The sequence below is a fragment of the Pediculus humanus genome, genomic scaffold (assembly GCF_000006295.1).
Source record: "Pediculus humanus corporis 1103172108309 genomic scaffold, whole genome shotgun sequence".
Taxonomy (NCBI): Eukaryota; Metazoa; Arthropoda; class Insecta; order Psocodea; family Pediculidae; genus Pediculus; species Pediculus humanus.
Genome location: NW_002987878.1, coordinates 335,366 through 354,128, shown reverse-complemented (window position 1 = coordinate 354,128; position 18,763 = coordinate 335,366). Strand labels below are relative to the sequence as shown.

The window sequence follows — 18,763 nt, the reverse complement described above, 5'->3', positions numbered from 1 at the left end:
ATCATCATCATTTATTCCCGGATAATATTTTAGTAATTGTTGGTTGGTAGATTCATAAATTTTGTCCGAATGTAGTTTTGCGGTCGATTCCAATATGGCTTCCTCTTCGTTTATTATCTCTATGGTTTTTTCCTTTTTTTTAATTAATTATAATTTTTTATGATAATCATAATAATAAGTTCTTATCATTAGAAAAAAAAAAATTAAATTTAAATTAGTTTTTTAAAATCATTGCTTATCAAAAAAAAAAACCATAATAATAATAATAATTACTATTTTTAAATTATTATTATTATCCAATGTTTTTTCGCAATCCAATATCAGGTTTTGTAGGTTTTGTAGGTTTTGCTATGATGACTTAAGCTAAGTTTTTGTGAATGCGAGTTGCATCCATTATTGCGCGTTTTCCCGAGTTTATATTTTATCCCTTGGGAACTCGGTGTCATCTTCTCAATCTGGACTCCCTTGGTGGTCCCTTGGTGGTGCTCTTTGTTCTCATTGCGAGACAAGTCAAAATCAAATCCTCTTTTTCAAGCTCTATAATTTAATCCAAGGATGAGACTGTGTGCATGTCGTGGTGGGTTGAAAGGTCAACTTGGGGTCAATCAATTTTAAAATACATATGTATCCCCATGGTATTTCTGTGATGGTGACGTCACGGGAGGAAACAATTTCGAGTTGGATTTAATTATATTTACCTTTTTTCAGTTTTTTTTTTTTAATAACCGTTAAACTTTTTACACGAAAGAATTTGAAAAAAAAAAAAAAAAAAAACAAAAAAAAAAAAAAAAACAAAACATGATAATAATAATAATAATAATAATAATAATAATAATAATAATAATAATAATAATAATAATAATCACATTATTTAACACAATTGAAGTTTAAAAAAAAAAAAATTTGTTTCGAATAAAAATTTATGAATTATTTGTCTGTCTTACCTTGAGGCAATGGTTCGTAATTATCATCTAAATTAGAAGGTCCAGCATCATCATCATCATCATCATCATCATTTTTAACGGTAGAATTATCATTATCATTATCATTATCATTATCATTATCATTATTATTATTACTTTCTTCTAAATAAATATGGTTGTGTCATTATTATTATTATTACTATTAAAATAGCTACAATTTTTCTTTTAACTTGACTTACCATATGAATCTAAACTTGTGTCATCGAGTCTTTCATCTTTCATTGTCACATCACATTCGAAACTTTCAACGTTGTCGTTTAAATAATAATAATGATGATCATCACATTTATCTTCTAAATTTTGGGATAAAGGCCTGAAAAAAAAAAAAAAAGAACAAATTTTGTAGGTATTTTATACTTGGAAACCCTTTTTTTTTTTTTTTTTTTAGTGAAGGTTTAGGGAAAGGTTGTAAAATTTGATTCAAAGTAAATTTTTAGGTTAAACATGATAGGATGGTAGTAGTAGTAGTAGGAGGTAAATATGTAAACCTTTTTCGTTTTCTTTTGGCAGCCATGTTTTCATCTTCTTCTTCATCTTCTTGTAAAACATGATTTAATAAATTATTATTATTGACTTGGGATAATTTATCTTTGGTGATTGTAGACATGTGAGATCCAAATGGTTTTTTCAAATTTTCATCCCACTACAAAAAAGAAATTAATGAGTATGTATATGATAATGATAATGGTGAGATAATAATGATAATAATAGGCTACCTCTGTGGGACTTCCGGCCAATCCTTTTACTTTCAAAGTTTCCGCTAGTTTAAGAAAAGAAGGTAAATCTTGTTGTCGAACGTTCGCTTCTCCTTTATACATGAAATCAAGCATGTCTGTTAATTCTTGATAGCCTACATCCTTGAGGACCACAATGGGATGCTGGCAAGGATTCAACTGGAAAAATCAAGATGCACATGATGATTCAGATGGGTGGAGGGGGGGGAGAAATTAGTTAAACATTTTGTTAAATGTCGTCATGAATTTCAAACTTACTTGAAACATGTTTCTAAAATATGAGCTACAAATCGATAAAATAATTTTATGCGCTTGAATGATTTTCCCCTCTGCAGCCAAAGTCACATCGACCATGAGTTCTTGTTTAAGTAAATCGGCAAAACCAGAAGTTAAATTATTTTCAAAATTATTCCATTTTAAAAAAAATTGCTCCGATTCCATTCTCTCCTAAATAATAAACATAATAATAATAATAGTTTTTAATTGTTAATAAATTGTAACTAATTAATTGTTAATAAAATAAGTAATTATAAAAATTGTAAAAGGTTTAATAATAAATAATTTATTTAATAAAAATTAATAATTTTATTATGATTTTCCATCTTGAATATTTATAAAATTTTAATATTAATTATAAAAAAGATATTTATTAATTTATTAATAATGAAAAATATATGTATATTGAGTTGGAAACATGAACAAAAAGAAAGAAAATTATTATTATTATTATGTATTGTCACTTACAAGTTGGGAACGTTAACGTTAACGTTAATATTTACGTTTACAATAAAATTTTATTGAAGGTAAAAAGGATTAAAATATTAATTAAATGAAATAATAATAATAATAATGATTATTAATAAACTCACCATTTTTATTATTATTATTATTTTAATCCAATAATTTATTTTTGTCGTTACAAATGAACCACATTTGACTCGACACGGTTTTTTTTTTTTTTGGCTAAAATTCAAAATGGCGGCATAATCAATTTCGATCTCGTTAGTTAATTTTACGAACGTTTAATCGATTCAAATAAAACAAGAATTTCACGTTTAATAATCATTAAAAATTAAAAAAAAAAAAATTATTTAAATAAAATTTAATTATGTATTAATAAAAAAAAAGTAAAAAAAAAAGTAAAAGGATTTCAATAATTATGGTAGTTGTGTAAATTTAACTGATAAAATCCGGTTGTATTAATAAAAACGTAAAAAAAAAATTTATTAATAATAATAATTTTATGTTTTATTATTATTATTATTTTCATTCATTCGTAGAATGTGAATTATTTAAAAAAAAAAGATTTGAAATGAAAAAATTTATAAAAATTTTATTATATCGTTCGAATTTGTTTAAATGTAATAATAATAATAATAATAAACCGGTACTTAATAAATTTCTATTGATGAAACCTTTTGGCGGTTACATAAATAAATATGGTGGAAAATATTCGATAAATTATAATTTAATTAATAAAAATTATTATTGTACGAGTGTAAATAATAATAATAATGAAAAGATAAAAATTGAAAACGTTGGAGAATCGGTTAAAATAACCAAAACTGGTCGGAATGATGATGGGGATAATAATGATGATGAAATTATTTATTATGGTAAATTAACACCTCAAATAAAAGGACTCAAAGTATTTACGTGTTGTTCGAGTCTCGGTGGCATATTCGTACAAGCAATTATAATACAAAACATATTGACCGGTGAAAATTTAAGTTTGAATTTAGGATTGGGAAGCGCCGTGGGTTTTTTCACATTTGTAACACCTTTTCTCATTCATTCGCTCACGAAAAAATACGTGACTGAAATCAAATATAATTCATTGAAAAAAACATACGAAGCCATAACGTTATCGTTTTTTCTACAACAAGTCAAAGTATGATCATCAATGATGATGCTCCTCCATTTTGTTTACCATCAATCAATATTGCATTTAATGGAATAATTAATTAATTTTTTTATTTTTGTTTTTAGAATAATTTTAAAATCGAAGATATTAAAATCCCAGATAGTTTACCGATATTCACAACAATGTGCATAAAAGGAAAACCGGTTTTTGTCGTCAGCGAATCATTTTTAGATATAAATCATTATATTAAAATGATGGGATATGATAAACCTATTGATTTAAAATTAAACATACCTAATAATAATAATAATAATAATGATAATAATAAACTTGAAAATGATGAAGGATTACAAAGATAAACAAACAAATAAGACAAGACGAAATCAACATCGTTCATAGTTTTATAAAATTTTTTTTTATATTTATTTTAATTTATATTTGATTAGAGATTGATAAAATATTTAAATAAATAATAATAATAATAAAAAATTTTTTTTGTTAATTTATTAATAATATTATGTCTGATTGTTCGATGAAAAATAATAATTATTTAATAAAGTTTCCTAATTGAAACTCGGAAGGGGAGAGGGGAAAGAAAGTTTTAATGACAAAACCGATTAAACTTTTTATAAAATTCTTCTGGTGTTATTTAATATTTAACAAAAAGAAAAATTTTTAATTTAAAAATAATTATTTAGTACTCATCATACAAAGAAGATTTATTCGAATAATTGCATAAAATAAATGTATGAATGAATGATATTTATTTACTCGTTTAATTATTGTTTAAATATTTACAAAGTGATAAATAAATAATGACATTAGGTACATGAGTTTAAATATTTTTATCAAACCTGTACCTAGAATTTGATGATACAAAAAAATCATTCGAAGGATGATTAATATTTATTTAACAATTATAACATTTTTTTTTTTGTGTATGTAAAATTTACCATAAAGATTTTCGATATTGCAAAAATTATTTATACACAAAAGTCGAAAAAAAACGGTTATTTTATTTACAAATTTTTTATTTATTCAAGGACAAATACGTAATAATAATAATAATGAATACAAACACATAAATACTTTAAAGGAATATTATGTAAAAATAAATAAATAAATAAAATAATTATCCGATGATTTTGATTCTCATCATTTTGGTTAATGCCACGACAAATTTTTTTTTTTTTAGGCAAAGGCGGAACTTGATTGTATTTGGGTCAATTAGTGTTAATATTTAAATGAAAATTAATTTAATAATATTAATTTATATAAATATTTGTTCGGATTCGGAACATTTTTTTTATTAATAACGAAACGCGGATCAGTTATAAATATTATCGGATTTCGGTTATAAAATTGTGTTTTAAATGGGGTTCGGATAAATTGTCGTACATAACCTCAACTGGTACGTTCGTTTTTTTTTTGTTACCATCATTTTCCATTTTTTTTTTTATTAATTATTATTTATTTGATAAGGATTATGTATCGTTTGATTATACAATTTTACATAATTAAATTAATTTTATTTACAATGACACATATTTTAATCGAGCGTAATTATTTTGATTGATAAAAATGTAATGTAGATATTTCAAGATTCATTCTCTTCATGTAAACAATAATGGATGAGATTATGTTATGATTAAAATAATGATGGGACAAAAATTTAGAAAAAAAATACATAAAATTTAATTATTTTATTTATTTCATTCATTATTATTATTATTTTTTTTGATAAGTATTACAATTTTTAAAAAACACTCGATAATTTTGTTTATTTATTTATTTTTATTAATGATATTCGATTGTTATTAATTAATTTTTTTGTTCTCGATAAAATGTTTATAATTAATTATTATGAATTTATTGTTTTTTTATTTTTTATTTTTTGCAATTGTGGTGGATTACCTATTTGAAGTGATAGTGAAAATAATGATTCAGGATCTGGAAATAAATTATTATGCACAGCCAATTTAATCGATTTACAATGCATCAACATGTTTATGTTGATCAATGTTTTCCATGTTATTTCTGGCATGCAACAACAAGGACCACCATACCCGATGAGTGATGGATATTCAGTTTCGAATCTATCATTTAAATATATTTTTAAAAATCCACCACTTATTTGTAAAAAACTATCATAAATTCTTTTGGGAAATATCAACGAACTGTCGTAGAGAACATGACCCTGATTCGGTTTCATGTTTGATACTATTGCCCAAATTTGTTTTATAGAACCATATAATGGTCCTTCAACATAGACCAATGTTTTATCGCCTGTTTTTATTAAAAATCCAGTCAATTGATTATTTTTTCTCTTTTCCTCGTGCGAGGAAACGACATTTTCCTCGTGATTAACCGTGAGCGGTCTTTTACAACAGATATTTTTTTGAAAATAATCAAGGGAGTGTAAAATGTCACACGCGGTCTCGTTTTCGATGGATTTAAAAAGGGATTCGGATATGTTTTCATCTCTTATGACGACAAATAACTTATTGTACAAATTTGGATACGTTAAAACGGTCTGGTATAGTTTTAACGGCGTGTAATTGAGTCTAACGGAAACGCATAGCGTGGGTACGGATGGAATCGATGACGTTTTCGACAATTCCCATTTTGTTTTTTTTCTCTTGTAATTATAAAATTGGTAAATTGTTATGAAATTTTTATAATTTTTCGACGAACACGTTGTCATTGTGTTGTTATTATCATCATCATCATTTTCGTTGGGTGGAGGAATGAGTAAATTACATTTGAAAAAAATTCTATGCGGTTGTGTCATGAGACTGGATAAATCAACGTAACCCGTGCCAATAACACTAAATATATCATCATCATCATCATCATCGCGGTGGTGATCATTTTCGTTATTAAAAAAACGTTTATTAATAAATTTTCTCGTCGATATTTTGTGTTCATCGTATAGAGAAGAGGATTTGATTGGTTTTTCACGTTTGAAATCACCCAACAAATGAATTTTAAGTCCTCCGGTTTGTATAAAATGTATGAATTTAATGTCGTTTACGTGGTTTCCATCGGTGAAAAACGTTCTCGTGAAATCAATACGGATTTTATCGTCTACGGGATACGGATTCGATTCGACAGAAAACTCGTCGAAAACGATATATCGAAATTTCAAATGAGTTATACCGGATTTGAGTAAATCTTTAACGGGTAAAAAATCACAATGGTGGAGAGTTACGGACATTGGATTGTAATATTTTCTCTGTTGATCCGTGAGAGGATTTATTATCCTTATCAAATTGTAAAAAAATGGAATTTCTTTTAAATTGTATTTGACAACGTTTTCGATTATTTCGGAACCGGAGAAAAAATTTTCACCGGGTATTAAAATTTCAATGGAATCACCGGAGGAGCCGCCGCCGGTGGCGCCGCCACCGGTGACGCCAACGCCACCGACGCCATCTTTACCGCTTTCTTTTTTTTTAACGGTTTTTTTTTCTTTTTTGTTGGGTTGTGCGGGTTCCAAAGGTGTACCAGGAGTCATATTTTTCATCGACGATATTTTTGTCGTTTTGATTTTTTTAACGGTTTCGTCGTTGTATTCGCGCGTGAGACCGGACATTTTATTAATTAATCTTTTGTGATACTCGTTGGTTTCGATCGTTGTGTCGAGAGCGACGTACAATTGTTGTAAATACGTTAAATGTTCTTTGTAAAAACTTATGTAGGGTAAATTTTCAACGGTGTCGGAAACGGGTTGAAAAATTTGTTTTTTAAATGCGAAATTTTCTTCAACTTCGCCATTTTCTTCGCTGTCGTCATCCCAATCCCCATCGTCATTCCCGTCGTTCCCATCGTCGTCGTCGTCGCCATCGTCGCGTGCGAAAAGAAGAGTGTAAAATTTTTTAGAATTATCGGATTTGGCACGATCACCGAATTTTTTATTACCCAAACTAAGTGTGATTTTTAACACGTGAGAACGCATAACGAGAATTTCATCGTCACCCAATTCCAAATTGTGATTCACGCGAAAATAAATCCAATTGAGATTGTCAACGGCGTGTACCTCTATGGCACAATGAGAATTTTCATAAAAAATTTTTGCCACTTGATTCCAACAAATGACGTCTATGGTTTTGGGTGATGTATTTGGAAATAAAACGTATTCGATGTGGAAAAAATAATTTGGTTTATCGACTTTTATTTCCCTATAATCACGATTAGATTTTATTAATTTATTTTCTTCTTTTCGTTTTCTTTTCCCTCCTGTTGTTGCTGCTGCTGCTGCTGCTTCTGTTGTCGTCGTCTTTGTCGTATTTGTTGTTGTTGTTGTTGTTTTGGGTTGTTTTTCTTTGTGATTCGTTTTTGGTTTCGTATCCCCCCCGGGTATTCCTAATAAAAAATTAAAAGTAAACCAAACCATTCTCATAAAAAAAAAAAAAAAAAAAAAAAAAAACAAAAGAGAGAGAGAGTGAGTGAGTGAGATGTGGAACGGAAAACAAAAAAAAAAAAAGAAAAAGAAAAATTTCTTTTTTTTTTTTTTTGTTTTTCACATATTTGTAAATTAAGCATGCGCGTGAGAATTTTTTTTTTTATTTTGTTACTCTATGATTTTTTTTCTCGTAAATTTTTTATATGTCTCCCTCCCTCTCTCTCTCTCTCTCTCTCTCTCTGCTTTCGCTATCATCACGAAACTTGCTGGGGGGAAAAGAAAAAAAACTGCGTATTAGTTACACGCAACGCATGATTATTATTATTATTATTATTATTATTATTATTATTATTTTTTTTTTTTTTTATTTTTTTTTTTTAATCATGCGTTCAACGCTTCATAGTTTTCGATCGTAAATGAATTTATGATTGCCGCATAAAAAAAAGTTATGATAACGCGTTCTCATTGATATACTCACATAGTTTAGTTTGTTATTAATAAACGTTGTTTGAAATTTAAATAATAATAATAATAATAATAATAAATAAATTATAAAAATTGTTATTATTATTATTATTATTATTGTTTTTACACGGTTGACAGGTAGATCGTTTGATAATATATAAATAAAATAAATAAATAAATAATAATTGTAATTCGTGTTGTGTTTGTTGTTAATTGTGTCTTTGTCAATGTCGTTTGTTGTCCCTGTTGTTTATTTAAATAATTTATTAAAATTCACGCGTCACGTGCGTGTGCGTACACATACGTATAAAAATCTACGCGAATAAGTTTTTTTTTTTTTTTTTTGACGTTTTGTCTTTTAAAAGGAAAATTTTGTTGTTGTTGTTGTTGTAATAAAAAGAGCACAAAATATTCATATCGTAATGATTTGTGCAGGCAACATGGCATCGACTCGTGACAAATTGAAATAATAAAAAGAAAATTCCCGGGGATTTTCTTTCTCTCTCTCTCTCTCTCTCTCTCTCTCTCTCTCTCTCTCTCTCTCTCTCTCTCTCTCTCTCTCTCTCTTACACTGCAATTTCATAACTGCAAGTTACAAACGAAAAGATTTTTTGGAGGAAGAATAAAATAAATAAAATTTTCTTACACCGGGAATAAGAAAAAAATCTTTTGTTGTTGTTGTCTTATATACTTATTCAATCGGGGAATTTGTTGTTGTTTTTGTCTTCTGCCACGTTCACGTGAATACGTTTCATTTTGTATGTGACATTACCAATATTTAAATGTTTTTCGTATGGCATTCGTAAAAGACGTTGTTGTTGTTGTTGTTGTCGTTTCGAATTTTATTAAATTCCTATAGGAAAAATTTTTTTTTTTTTTTTTGAACGCGAACGGTATATATACACGCATTAAAACGTAATAATAATAATAATAATAATAATAGAATTATTTTCGTACGGAACTACCCTAACGGTAAATAAATTTTTTTTTTCACTCGGGTTGTAAATTGAGTTATAATCGAATTATGTTTTTTTTTTTTTTTTTTTTTTTTTTTTTTTTAACCGTTAATAATTGATGTGTAGTTTTTCTACATTATACTCCCCCTCCCTCCCCCTCTCTCTCTCTCTTTGGAAGGTATAAAAAAAACCTTTCGATAATAATTTTCGTCCAAGTTTTTTTTTTTTTTTTTTACATCGCGTTGAAATTTTTTCAACCGTAAACGAAAGGAGAGACGTTTATTATTATTATTATTATTATTATTATTATTATTATTATTATTATTATTATTATTATTATTATTATTATTATTGTTGATTTTACAGGTGGACATGATACCCGTTCTCCCGAGAGATATACCGGTGCCACCATCAGTTTTGAAAAGGAGATTTGCCATATGCACGATAAGAATTCTACCGCCTCCTTTTGTACGTCATCACAATGAGGTGAGTTAATATCATCATTATTATTATGTTCGCGCTTACTATTATTATTATTATTATCATCATCATCATCATCATCAATCGTCTTGGGACAAAATTTCGAACGAATGGTAGTTTTACGTTTTGTTAATGATGTTTAGCAGAAGAAAAAAAAAAAATGAAACGGGAATATCAGGAGTAGGAGGAGAAGGAGGAGGAGGAAGAGTGAACCGAATGTGACGTTTAAAAACCGGGAAATGCAATTACATAACATTATAAAAATGATGATGATAATAGTAATAATAATGATAATAATAATCTGCGAATTTTTTTTTTTCGTTTTGGAATTCGTACGGAAACAATTTTTTTTTTTTTTTTTTCAATTAGAAAATCGTGGCGATCCGCCATATTTGTTTTTGTTTTTTTCTCTCTCTCTCTCGCTTGTTTTTTAATTTCGAATTCGAATCGAGAATATTTAAATTAATTTTAATTGACGAAGATCGTAAACATCGTTTAAGTAATTATCGTTATTATTATTATTATTATTAATTAATTAATAATGATAATAATAATAAATAAATTAAATCGTGGAGATTTTTTTTTTTATGCGAAATTTATTGGAAGGAATGAAAGGATGGAAGGGAAGGAAGGGAGGAAGGAAGGAAGGAAAGGAAAAATTTCTGATAGGTTTTGGTTTTTCTTTTTTTTTTAATTTGTCTCACCCCTTCCCTTTCCCCTTCCTTTCCCCCCTTCCTCTTCCCCTTCGAACGATTTTGATTTTTGAAAAAAAAAAGTAAAATAAAATAAAATGGCGGAATGAAAGAATTAATTATTTAAACTGCGTGACTAATTGCGTACTCGAATGAATTAAAGAACTTTAATAATAAATTTTTCTCGAAGTTTCGCTGTTGGTCGGTGGTAAAAAATCGACGGATTGAATTTGAATTTAAAAAGAAAAAATAATAATAATAATGATGATGATGATGATGATTATGATGAGTAGGAGGATGATGATGATGATGATTATTATGATGAGTAGGAGGATGATGATGATGATGATGATGATGATGATGATGGTGATGGTGATGGTGATGGTGATCGTGATGATGGTGATGGTGACGATGATGATGATTTTCTCTTCTTTTCCGCTCCCCATTTCACGTTTTTCGTTTAATTTTTTTTATTATTAAATTTTTTGAGTGTCCCGGGGGGTGGTGGGGGGGGCAAATATCCCATTGTAGAAATCGCGAGATATTTAAAATGGTGGAAGAGAAAAAAAAAAGAAAAAGGAAAACTTTGTTTTTTTTATCACACACATTATCATTTTTTTTTATTTTTACTTTTTGTAACGATCTTCGATAGAATTTTTTTTTTTTTTTGCTCTTTTTCGATTGTTCAAAATTTAATTTTTCATATATCGAAAGCCCCCCCTTCCGCCCACGTCGTTCTCTCCTTCCTTCCACCCGAAAAAAAAAAAAAAAAAATTGGAAAAATAAATACCGTATTATTATTATTATTATTAGGAAAAATTTCGATTTAAAGTCTCCTTTTTCTCTTCCCGCCTTCTTCCTCCCTTCCTTCACCTTCCTCCCCTTTTTCTGTTATTTTTTTTCCTTCCCCCCCCCCCGTTTCGACTACCTTTTTTTAAAAACTCCTTTTTCGATTCCCTTACGCGAAAAATAAATATTGCACGAATCGTTTAAAAAAAAAAAAGAAAAAACATGGCCGTTCAGAGACTTTTCCCTTTTCCCTTTTTTTTTACCGTTCGTTTTTTTTTTTTTATTAGACGGTTTAATTTTTTTTTTTTTTTTTTCCCTGGCAGTTAAATCGAAATTGGAAATTTTTTCCTCTCTCTCTCTCTCTCTCTCTTTCTCTCTGTTCCCTCCCTCCTCTCCCTCCTCTCTCATTTTTTTTTTTATAGATTTTATTTTTTATAGCGTCGTTACGATTTCATTTAACTATAACGGTCGTCGTCGTCATCGTCATCGTCGTGTTTCATTGATCCTCGACCATGATTTTTTTCTTTTTTTTATATTTTCTCTTAATCTTTTCGATGAGTAATCGTTTTTCAAAAAAAATGGCGAGAAAGCAAAAAAAGGAGGGGGGGGGAAAAGGGGGAAAGAAAAACTTGAAACGACGGCTTATAGAAGTTTGAGATTTTTTTTTCGAATCGAATTATTGTAAAATTGTCCCCTCCAAACTCCTCCTCCCCCTCCTCGCCCCTCGTTGCGATTTTTTTTTCACTTTCAAATCCTTGTATTATTATTATTATTATTTTATTATTTGCTCTTGGAAATTCTGGAGAAAGCTATTTACGGAAAACTTTTTTTTTTTCCCTTCCCGGAAACGAAAACTTTGTTTACGATCTACGGTTGTTGTTCTCTCTGCATATTTTTTATTTTTATTTTTTTTTTTTTTTTGCTCGTCTCCCAACGGAGACGAAAATGAAAAAAAAAAAAAAAATCGCGGGTTGGGGGGGGGAGGTTTAAAAAAAAAAAAAATCGTAAAAGGGAAGGAGGGCGAAAAAAAAAGGAAAAAAAACTGTTCTTGTTGTTGTTCTTTCTTTTTTTTTTTTTTTTTTTTATTTCTTCCGTTTGTTTCGCGTTTGTTTTCAAACGATTTGTATTTTTAATTGTTTGTCGTTTACCTCACACAAAAAAAAAAAAAAAATGGCGGTCAATAAAATAACTTTGACCCGTTGGCACGTAAAAAAAAAAAAAAATTGTGTCACGATTATTTATTAATTTTTTTTTCAAGGATCCCCCGCCGAAATGTACGAAAAAAAAAAAATTTTACGAGTTTTTAATTTTTATTGTTTGTCGTTTGTTTGTTTGTTTGTTTGTTTGTTGGCAAGTATTAGAATTCGATCGTTTCGGTTGTTGTAAGTTTCGATAAGTTGTTTCTATTAGAAAATTGAATTTTTTTTTCGAAAAGTACACATACAATAAGAAATTTTTAAATTTTCAATTTCGAATCACGTGGGGGGGGGGAAATAAAAAAATAAAAATTGAAAATCAGGTGCCAAGTACGCAATAAAAATAAAAAAGAGAGAGAGGGGGGGGGAGAGACTCCATCGAGACGACAATCATCATAAATCTAATAAAATAAATTGTAAGGTTTTTAAATGAGTTTGTTGAACGTCGCCTGGAAAAATCTGGAGAAAAAAAAATCATTCGAATGGGGAGAAAAACCTGAATTCCAAATTTTTTCCATAACCTCCACAAGAGAGAGAGAGAGAGAGAGAAAATTTTAGGGATTCCATATGGTAACGAAATGGTGGAAAAAGAAATTTTATTTTATTTTTATCCAACAAGTATTTGGAAGAAAAAGGGGAGAGGGGAAAAGGGGAAAAGAGGAGAAAAAAGGTTAACGAATGTATCCAGAGCACAACAAGTTGTTCCTCCCGAAAAGTTTAAAAAAAGAAAAAAGGTGCTCAAGAGAAAAGGAACGCAAAAAAAAAAAAAGTTCAATTAAGAAAAGGAAGGATGTTCCGGTTTCTATTTAAAAAAAAAGGTAAGGAGGAAAAAGGATGGAAAAAGGAAGGAAGGAAGGAAAATTTATTTATAAATATATGTGTGTGTGTGTATATATAAATATAGCGTGGTAAAATCGCATGACGAGTCCGTAAAGACAAAGACAGACGCATCGAGCAAACGAGAGTTCCAAGGGAAGCTGTTTGAAATGGAAAGAATGAAAAAGACGAGGATGGAAAAATGGGAAAGGATGAAGAGAGATAGAGAGAGGGAAAAGGTTGAAAGAAGCGTCGGATGAGGAAGAGTAGAGTGGAACTGGAGAGAAGAGGAGGAATTACGCGCTACTTCCCCTGACCCGGATCGAGGAATGCCAAGAGCACCCCGGCAGCATCCCTGGATGGTCCAGTGTACGCGAAACGTTCGTTCGCTTCGAAAACCAATTGTCAAAAAAAAAAGGGAAAATAGGGGAAAATTTTTTTTTTTTTTTTTTTTAACACCACGCGTAGGTGGTTACTTTTTTTTTTTTAAATACTCGTGTGTGTTTTTAATTTTTTTTTTTGTTGTTGTTGTTGTTGTCCTTTTCTTCTTCTGCTTCTTTTTCGTCGTCTGCTTTTTATTATTGTGGTTGGTATAACAATCGGTCACTGTGATATCACTGATATAGTTTATTTTTTTTTTATACTGGGGAAACTTGTTGTTTCGTGGATTTGTTACACAAAAAAAATTTCAACGCATTTGATTGGTTGATGACGTAGTATTTTTATTTTTATCTCGACCAATCACGTTCACGTTCGTTGATATTTTTTTTTTTTACTTTATCGGAAATGAAAAAAATTTTTTATTGTTATTATGGCCGAGAGTAATTGATATACGAGGAAGTTATTCGTATTATTATCATTATCACGGTCGTTCGTCATTACCACCACCGCCACCGCCACCGCCACGGCCGCCATTATCGTAGAATTTTTTTTAATAGTTATTTATTAATAATTGTCGAAACGTCGTTTGTCGCGCGCGAGCTGAAAAAAAAGGCAAAAAAATCGGTTAAACGTTAAACAAACGGATTATCAGGTTGTTGTTGTTGTTGTTGTTGTTGTTGTTATCAAATCGATTAATCGGTAGATTTATTTAAAAGTTTCATAAATAAATAATTAATTAATTAATTAATGTATACATAAAATTTAAATAAGAGTGAAAAATGATAACAAAAGTGGAAAAATTATTATGGGATTCCCCTTTAAAAAAAACATTTCGGGATCGGGAAATCGGGTAGAATTACCTGAATTCTCTGGAGCAGAATCGTGAATTCTGCACGGAGCAACAACCGGTTGCTCCTGTTTTTTTTTTTTTTTTTGTTTTGCACAAACACAAAACAATTAATGTAATGTTTCCCCCCCCTACCGACTTTTCCTCTCGTGATTTTTTTTTCTTTTTTTTTTTTTAAAAAAAAACTTTTTTAATATCGTTAGTGTCTCGGAGTTATTTAAAGAAAAAAAACATTATTATTATTATTATTATTATTATTATTATTATTATTATTATTATTATTATTATTATCATTTTATTTATTTATTTAAAAACAAAATGGAGCTTATACATATATGAAAATCGACTTAGCGTGAAAATAAATAAATAAATAAATTCAATGATGGCACATGTTTCGAAATAAGATTTTTCTTTTTTTTTTAATGTAAAATATTCATAGTCGTTTCTCTCTCTCTCTCTCTCTCTCTTTTAAATTGCGTTGGTGTGGAGAGAGATAGAGAGAGATAGAGAGAGATAGAGAGAAATCACCCGCGGTAATTTTACATCTTTTAAATTCGATTCGTTTGCAAAAAAAATTTTATTTTATTTATTTACGCGAATTTATTAATAATAATATTAATAATAATATGGGACGTGAAACATCAGAGACCGAACGCACACGCACACACGTAGAGATTTGGCTCGCGCACTTTGACACGCACACGCACACGCACGCACGCACACATTCAAAAATAATAATTTGATAATAATAATAATAATAATATTAAATAGGTTTTAAAGCGTGCCTAAGAAAACGTGTAAAACTGCGCAATATCCTTATCGGCGATCAATACTCGCGTGTTTAGGATGAAATTTTTTTCTCTTTCAGTTACTCATTTGTTGCGGGTTATTATTTACGATCGGGAGGAAAAAAAAAAAAAAAAAAAAAAAAAAAAATTTTTTTCTTGTCGTTTGTTTTGTTTGTTTGTTTGTTCGTTCGTTCGTTTGTAAGATTTTTGAGGATTCGATTGTAATTTCGTTTGTGTTTGTGTTTTTTTTTTTTTTCGTTTCTTTCTCTCACGATTTTACACGCCGCGCGTCATTTCCTGTTTTCCGATATATTTTTTTGCTTTATACGTTTCCTTCCGTTAATTTTTAAAAAAATTAATTTTTTTAATTGCTCCCCATTTTCCCTCCCCTTCCCTCCCTTCCTCCCTTCCCCTCCCCCGACGTGGAAAGTTTTCCGTTTTCTGTTTTTTGACTATTACTCGATTTTTTTTCTCTTTTACGAATCCTTTTTGCGAGTTTGTTTGCTCTTTGATGGAGTTTCTCTCTCTGCGGTAAAAAGAGGGAGGGGGAGGAGGGATCCCTCCGCCCCCCTTTCCTCTTTTCGGTTCGGGTCTGTAGAAATATTTGGGTAACTTTTTGTCGACGTGGGTTTTTTTTTTTTGAAAATGTTTGCGTTTGTTAAAAATCATTTCACTTTTCATTTCCGGTTTTTTTTTTTTTTTTTTAGAGAAAATTGCGAGATTTTTATATGTTTCGAGTAAAGGAGGGGGAGGGAGGTGGGAGGTGTGGGGAGGAGGGTGAGGGTGGGGGAAACAAACGAAAGAGAAAGAGATTGATCAAATTGAAAAAAAAAAAAAAAAAAAGTTTGAAAATTTTTCGTTTCGTTACGTTTTTTTTTTTTTTTTCTTCCTCCCCGTTTTTTTTTTTTTTTTTTTTTTTTTAGGGCTTCTGTTGAAATTTTTTTTTTTTTATTTTTTTTTTCCAGTCGAACGAGTTTGTTTTTTTTTTTTTTTTCCAGAACATTCTTTTTATTTTTAAAATAAATAGAAGAAAATGATAAAAAAAAAATCGCGTTTCGTAAAAAAAAAAGTTCCGATCGAGAGATTTCGAATTTAAAAAAAAAATTTTTCGTGTTATTATTATTATTATTTTTTCTTTCCGGGGGTTTATTTCCGCATCCGGTTTGTCCATCATTATCCGGTCATCACGATGAGTATTTCCGTTTTTCAACAAATGAACGATATCAAATGATGAGAAGGAACGTGCGAGATTTTTTTTTTTTTTTTTTTAATTAAAAATCGTTTGTCGCTCGAATCATCCGGTCGGTGCTCGTTGCATCCGCAGCCTCGAGAATAAAAAAATTTTTTTTATTAAATTTCTCGAACGTGGTTTTAATAAATACGGATACGTAATTTGAAAAAAAAATTTATTATTTTCTTCTTCCACGATTTCGAAATTTTTATTATTATACATTTGAACTTTTTTTTAGTCTTTAAGGTTTTTTCACATTCACTCTTTTTTTTTTTTTTATTCACGCGAATTTTTTTTTTTATTTTCCGACACGACATTTTTTCATTTCTAGATTTTTTTTTTGTTAGTTGTTTGATTTCCGGTCTAGTTTTTCCTTTTTCTTTATTCTCCCTCTCTCTCTTTCTCTCTCGTTTTTTTTTTTTTTTTTTTTTTTTTTTTGCGGAGAAAGGGAAGCTCCGTGTAACTGCGCACCTGTCGGATTTGGTTTATTCATTATTATTATTATTATTATTTTCTTTTTTTTCCTTTTTTATCCCGAAAACGGTTTCAGCTTCATTTCGTAGGGTCGAACGTGTTTCGTCTCATTCATTTTCACGAGGGGGAGGGGAAGGGGAGGGGAGAAGGAAATCGAAAATCGAAAATCGATTCTCGATTCTCGAGTATGAATATAAAAAAAATTTTTTTTTTTTCTCTTCACGATTCTTTTCTCTTCCGGGTTCCGCCATTTTTTTTTTCTGTTTGTTTTGTTTTAAATCTGAAAGTGTTTTATTATTAGTTATTAAAAAAAAAAAATTTGCTATGAATTAAATAATGTGCGTGAGATATAATAAAAGTTGACGAATAATAGTAATAATAATAATAATAATAATAATAATAATAATAATAATAATACGGTGTTTGTTTCGTCGTTAATATTATTATTATTATTATCATAACGGAAAAAAAAGCCATGGGAAAAAAACGGGATGAAAAAACGTTAGATTTTCTTTTTTATTAAAAAAAAATTCTTTTCGTTTGGAAAAGACAAAAATAAAATAAAAATGTCGTCCGATCATCCAACAATGTCGGGAAGGACGAAGTAATAATAATAATAATAATAATAATAATAATAGTAATAGTAATAATAATAATAATCGTTTGCAAATCGTTTTAATTATGGGGGAAAAATGATTCCTTTCACGTCTTGCCTATGCTTTCGCCGTGAGAAGAAGGAAATAACGCCGAGTTATCAATTTATTATCGAAAATAAAGAGGTAAGAATAAGATATATATATGTATATATATTACACGAAAAAATTGTTTCCCCCCCCTCCTTTCCCCTCTCCTCTCCCTCCCCCACAATCCCCCCGCGGCAAACAAACACACATCCCCGCGCAATAAGAAAAAAGTAGCCGTTTGTTTTCGAAAAACTTTCCGCGAAAAGGTGGGCCATTAAATAACGAATTATTATTATTATTATTATTATTATTGTTGTTGTTGTTGTTGTTGTTGTTGTTGTTGTTATTATTATTATTGTTGTTATTATTATTATTGTTATTATTATTATTATTCGTGCAAGGGAAAATGTAAATAAATGTCATTACGTAGAAAAAAAAGAGAGAGTAAATAAATAATAGTAATTGTTAAATTAAATTTTTTTTTGTTTTTCTCATTTTAAAATTTCCCCGTCGGGGAAAAAAATGCGGGGAAATTTTTGTTTTTTTTTTTCCCTGCACTCGAATCGTTATTATTATTATTATTATTTTTTTTTTTTTTTGCATTTATTTATTTTTTTGGATGAGATTCTCTAAATGAGAAAATAAAATAAAAATAAAAAGAAAGAAAAAATTTTCCAGTTTTTCCTTTTTTTTTTTTCGCGTTTATTTTTACGCGTGTGCGTGTGCGTGTGCGCGTGGAAATTTCTCGATCGTTTTGTTTTTTTTTTAAATGAGGAATTTTAATTTAATTATTAAAATTTAAATGATTTTTTTTTGCCCCCCCCCTCCCCCGCCTCCATTCTATTTCGTACTTTCGTAATAATTTTCCCGGTTAAATTTTCCCGATTTCAATTTTTTTTTATGATTCGTTATCGATGTTGTTGTTATCATTATTATTATTATTATTATTATTATTATTATTATTATTATTATTATTCCC

The 18,763-nt window shown here is 29.0% G+C and overlaps 3 protein-coding genes across 3 annotated transcripts; 1 reads left to right on the top strand and 2 right to left on the bottom strand.

Moving 5' to 3' along the window:
• Positions 1 to 442: 442 nt before the first annotated feature.
• Positions 443 to 2,158, bottom strand: Phum_PHUM580680 (uncharacterized protein; the record flags this gene model as incomplete). Its single annotated transcript, XM_002432272.1, has 5 exons — positions 443 to 537; positions 1,163 to 1,296; positions 1,472 to 1,626; positions 1,700 to 1,876; positions 1,976 to 2,158. The coding sequence occupies 5 exons, from the start codon at positions 2,156 to 2,158 to the stop codon at positions 443 to 445; spliced, it is 744 nt and encodes a 247-aa protein (XP_002432317.1).
• Positions 2,159 to 3,125: 967 nt separating this feature from the next.
• Positions 3,126 to 3,940, top strand: Phum_PHUM580670 (uncharacterized protein; the record flags this gene model as incomplete). The annotated part of the gene is made up of 2 exons (XM_002432271.1): positions 3,126 to 3,580; positions 3,745 to 3,940. The coding sequence occupies 2 exons, from the start codon at positions 3,126 to 3,128 to the stop codon at positions 3,938 to 3,940; spliced, it is 651 nt and encodes a 216-aa protein (XP_002432316.1).
• A 981-nt stretch (positions 3,941 to 4,921) lies between these two features.
• Positions 4,922 to 7,983, bottom strand: Phum_PHUM580660 (uncharacterized protein; the record flags this gene model as incomplete). The annotated part of the gene is made up of 2 exons (XM_002432270.1): positions 4,922 to 4,989; positions 5,496 to 7,983. 2 exons carry the CDS (start codon positions 7,981 to 7,983, stop codon positions 4,922 to 4,924), a joined length of 2,556 nt encoding a protein of 851 aa, XP_002432315.1.
• Between the last annotated feature and the right edge of the window lie 10,780 nt (positions 7,984 to 18,763).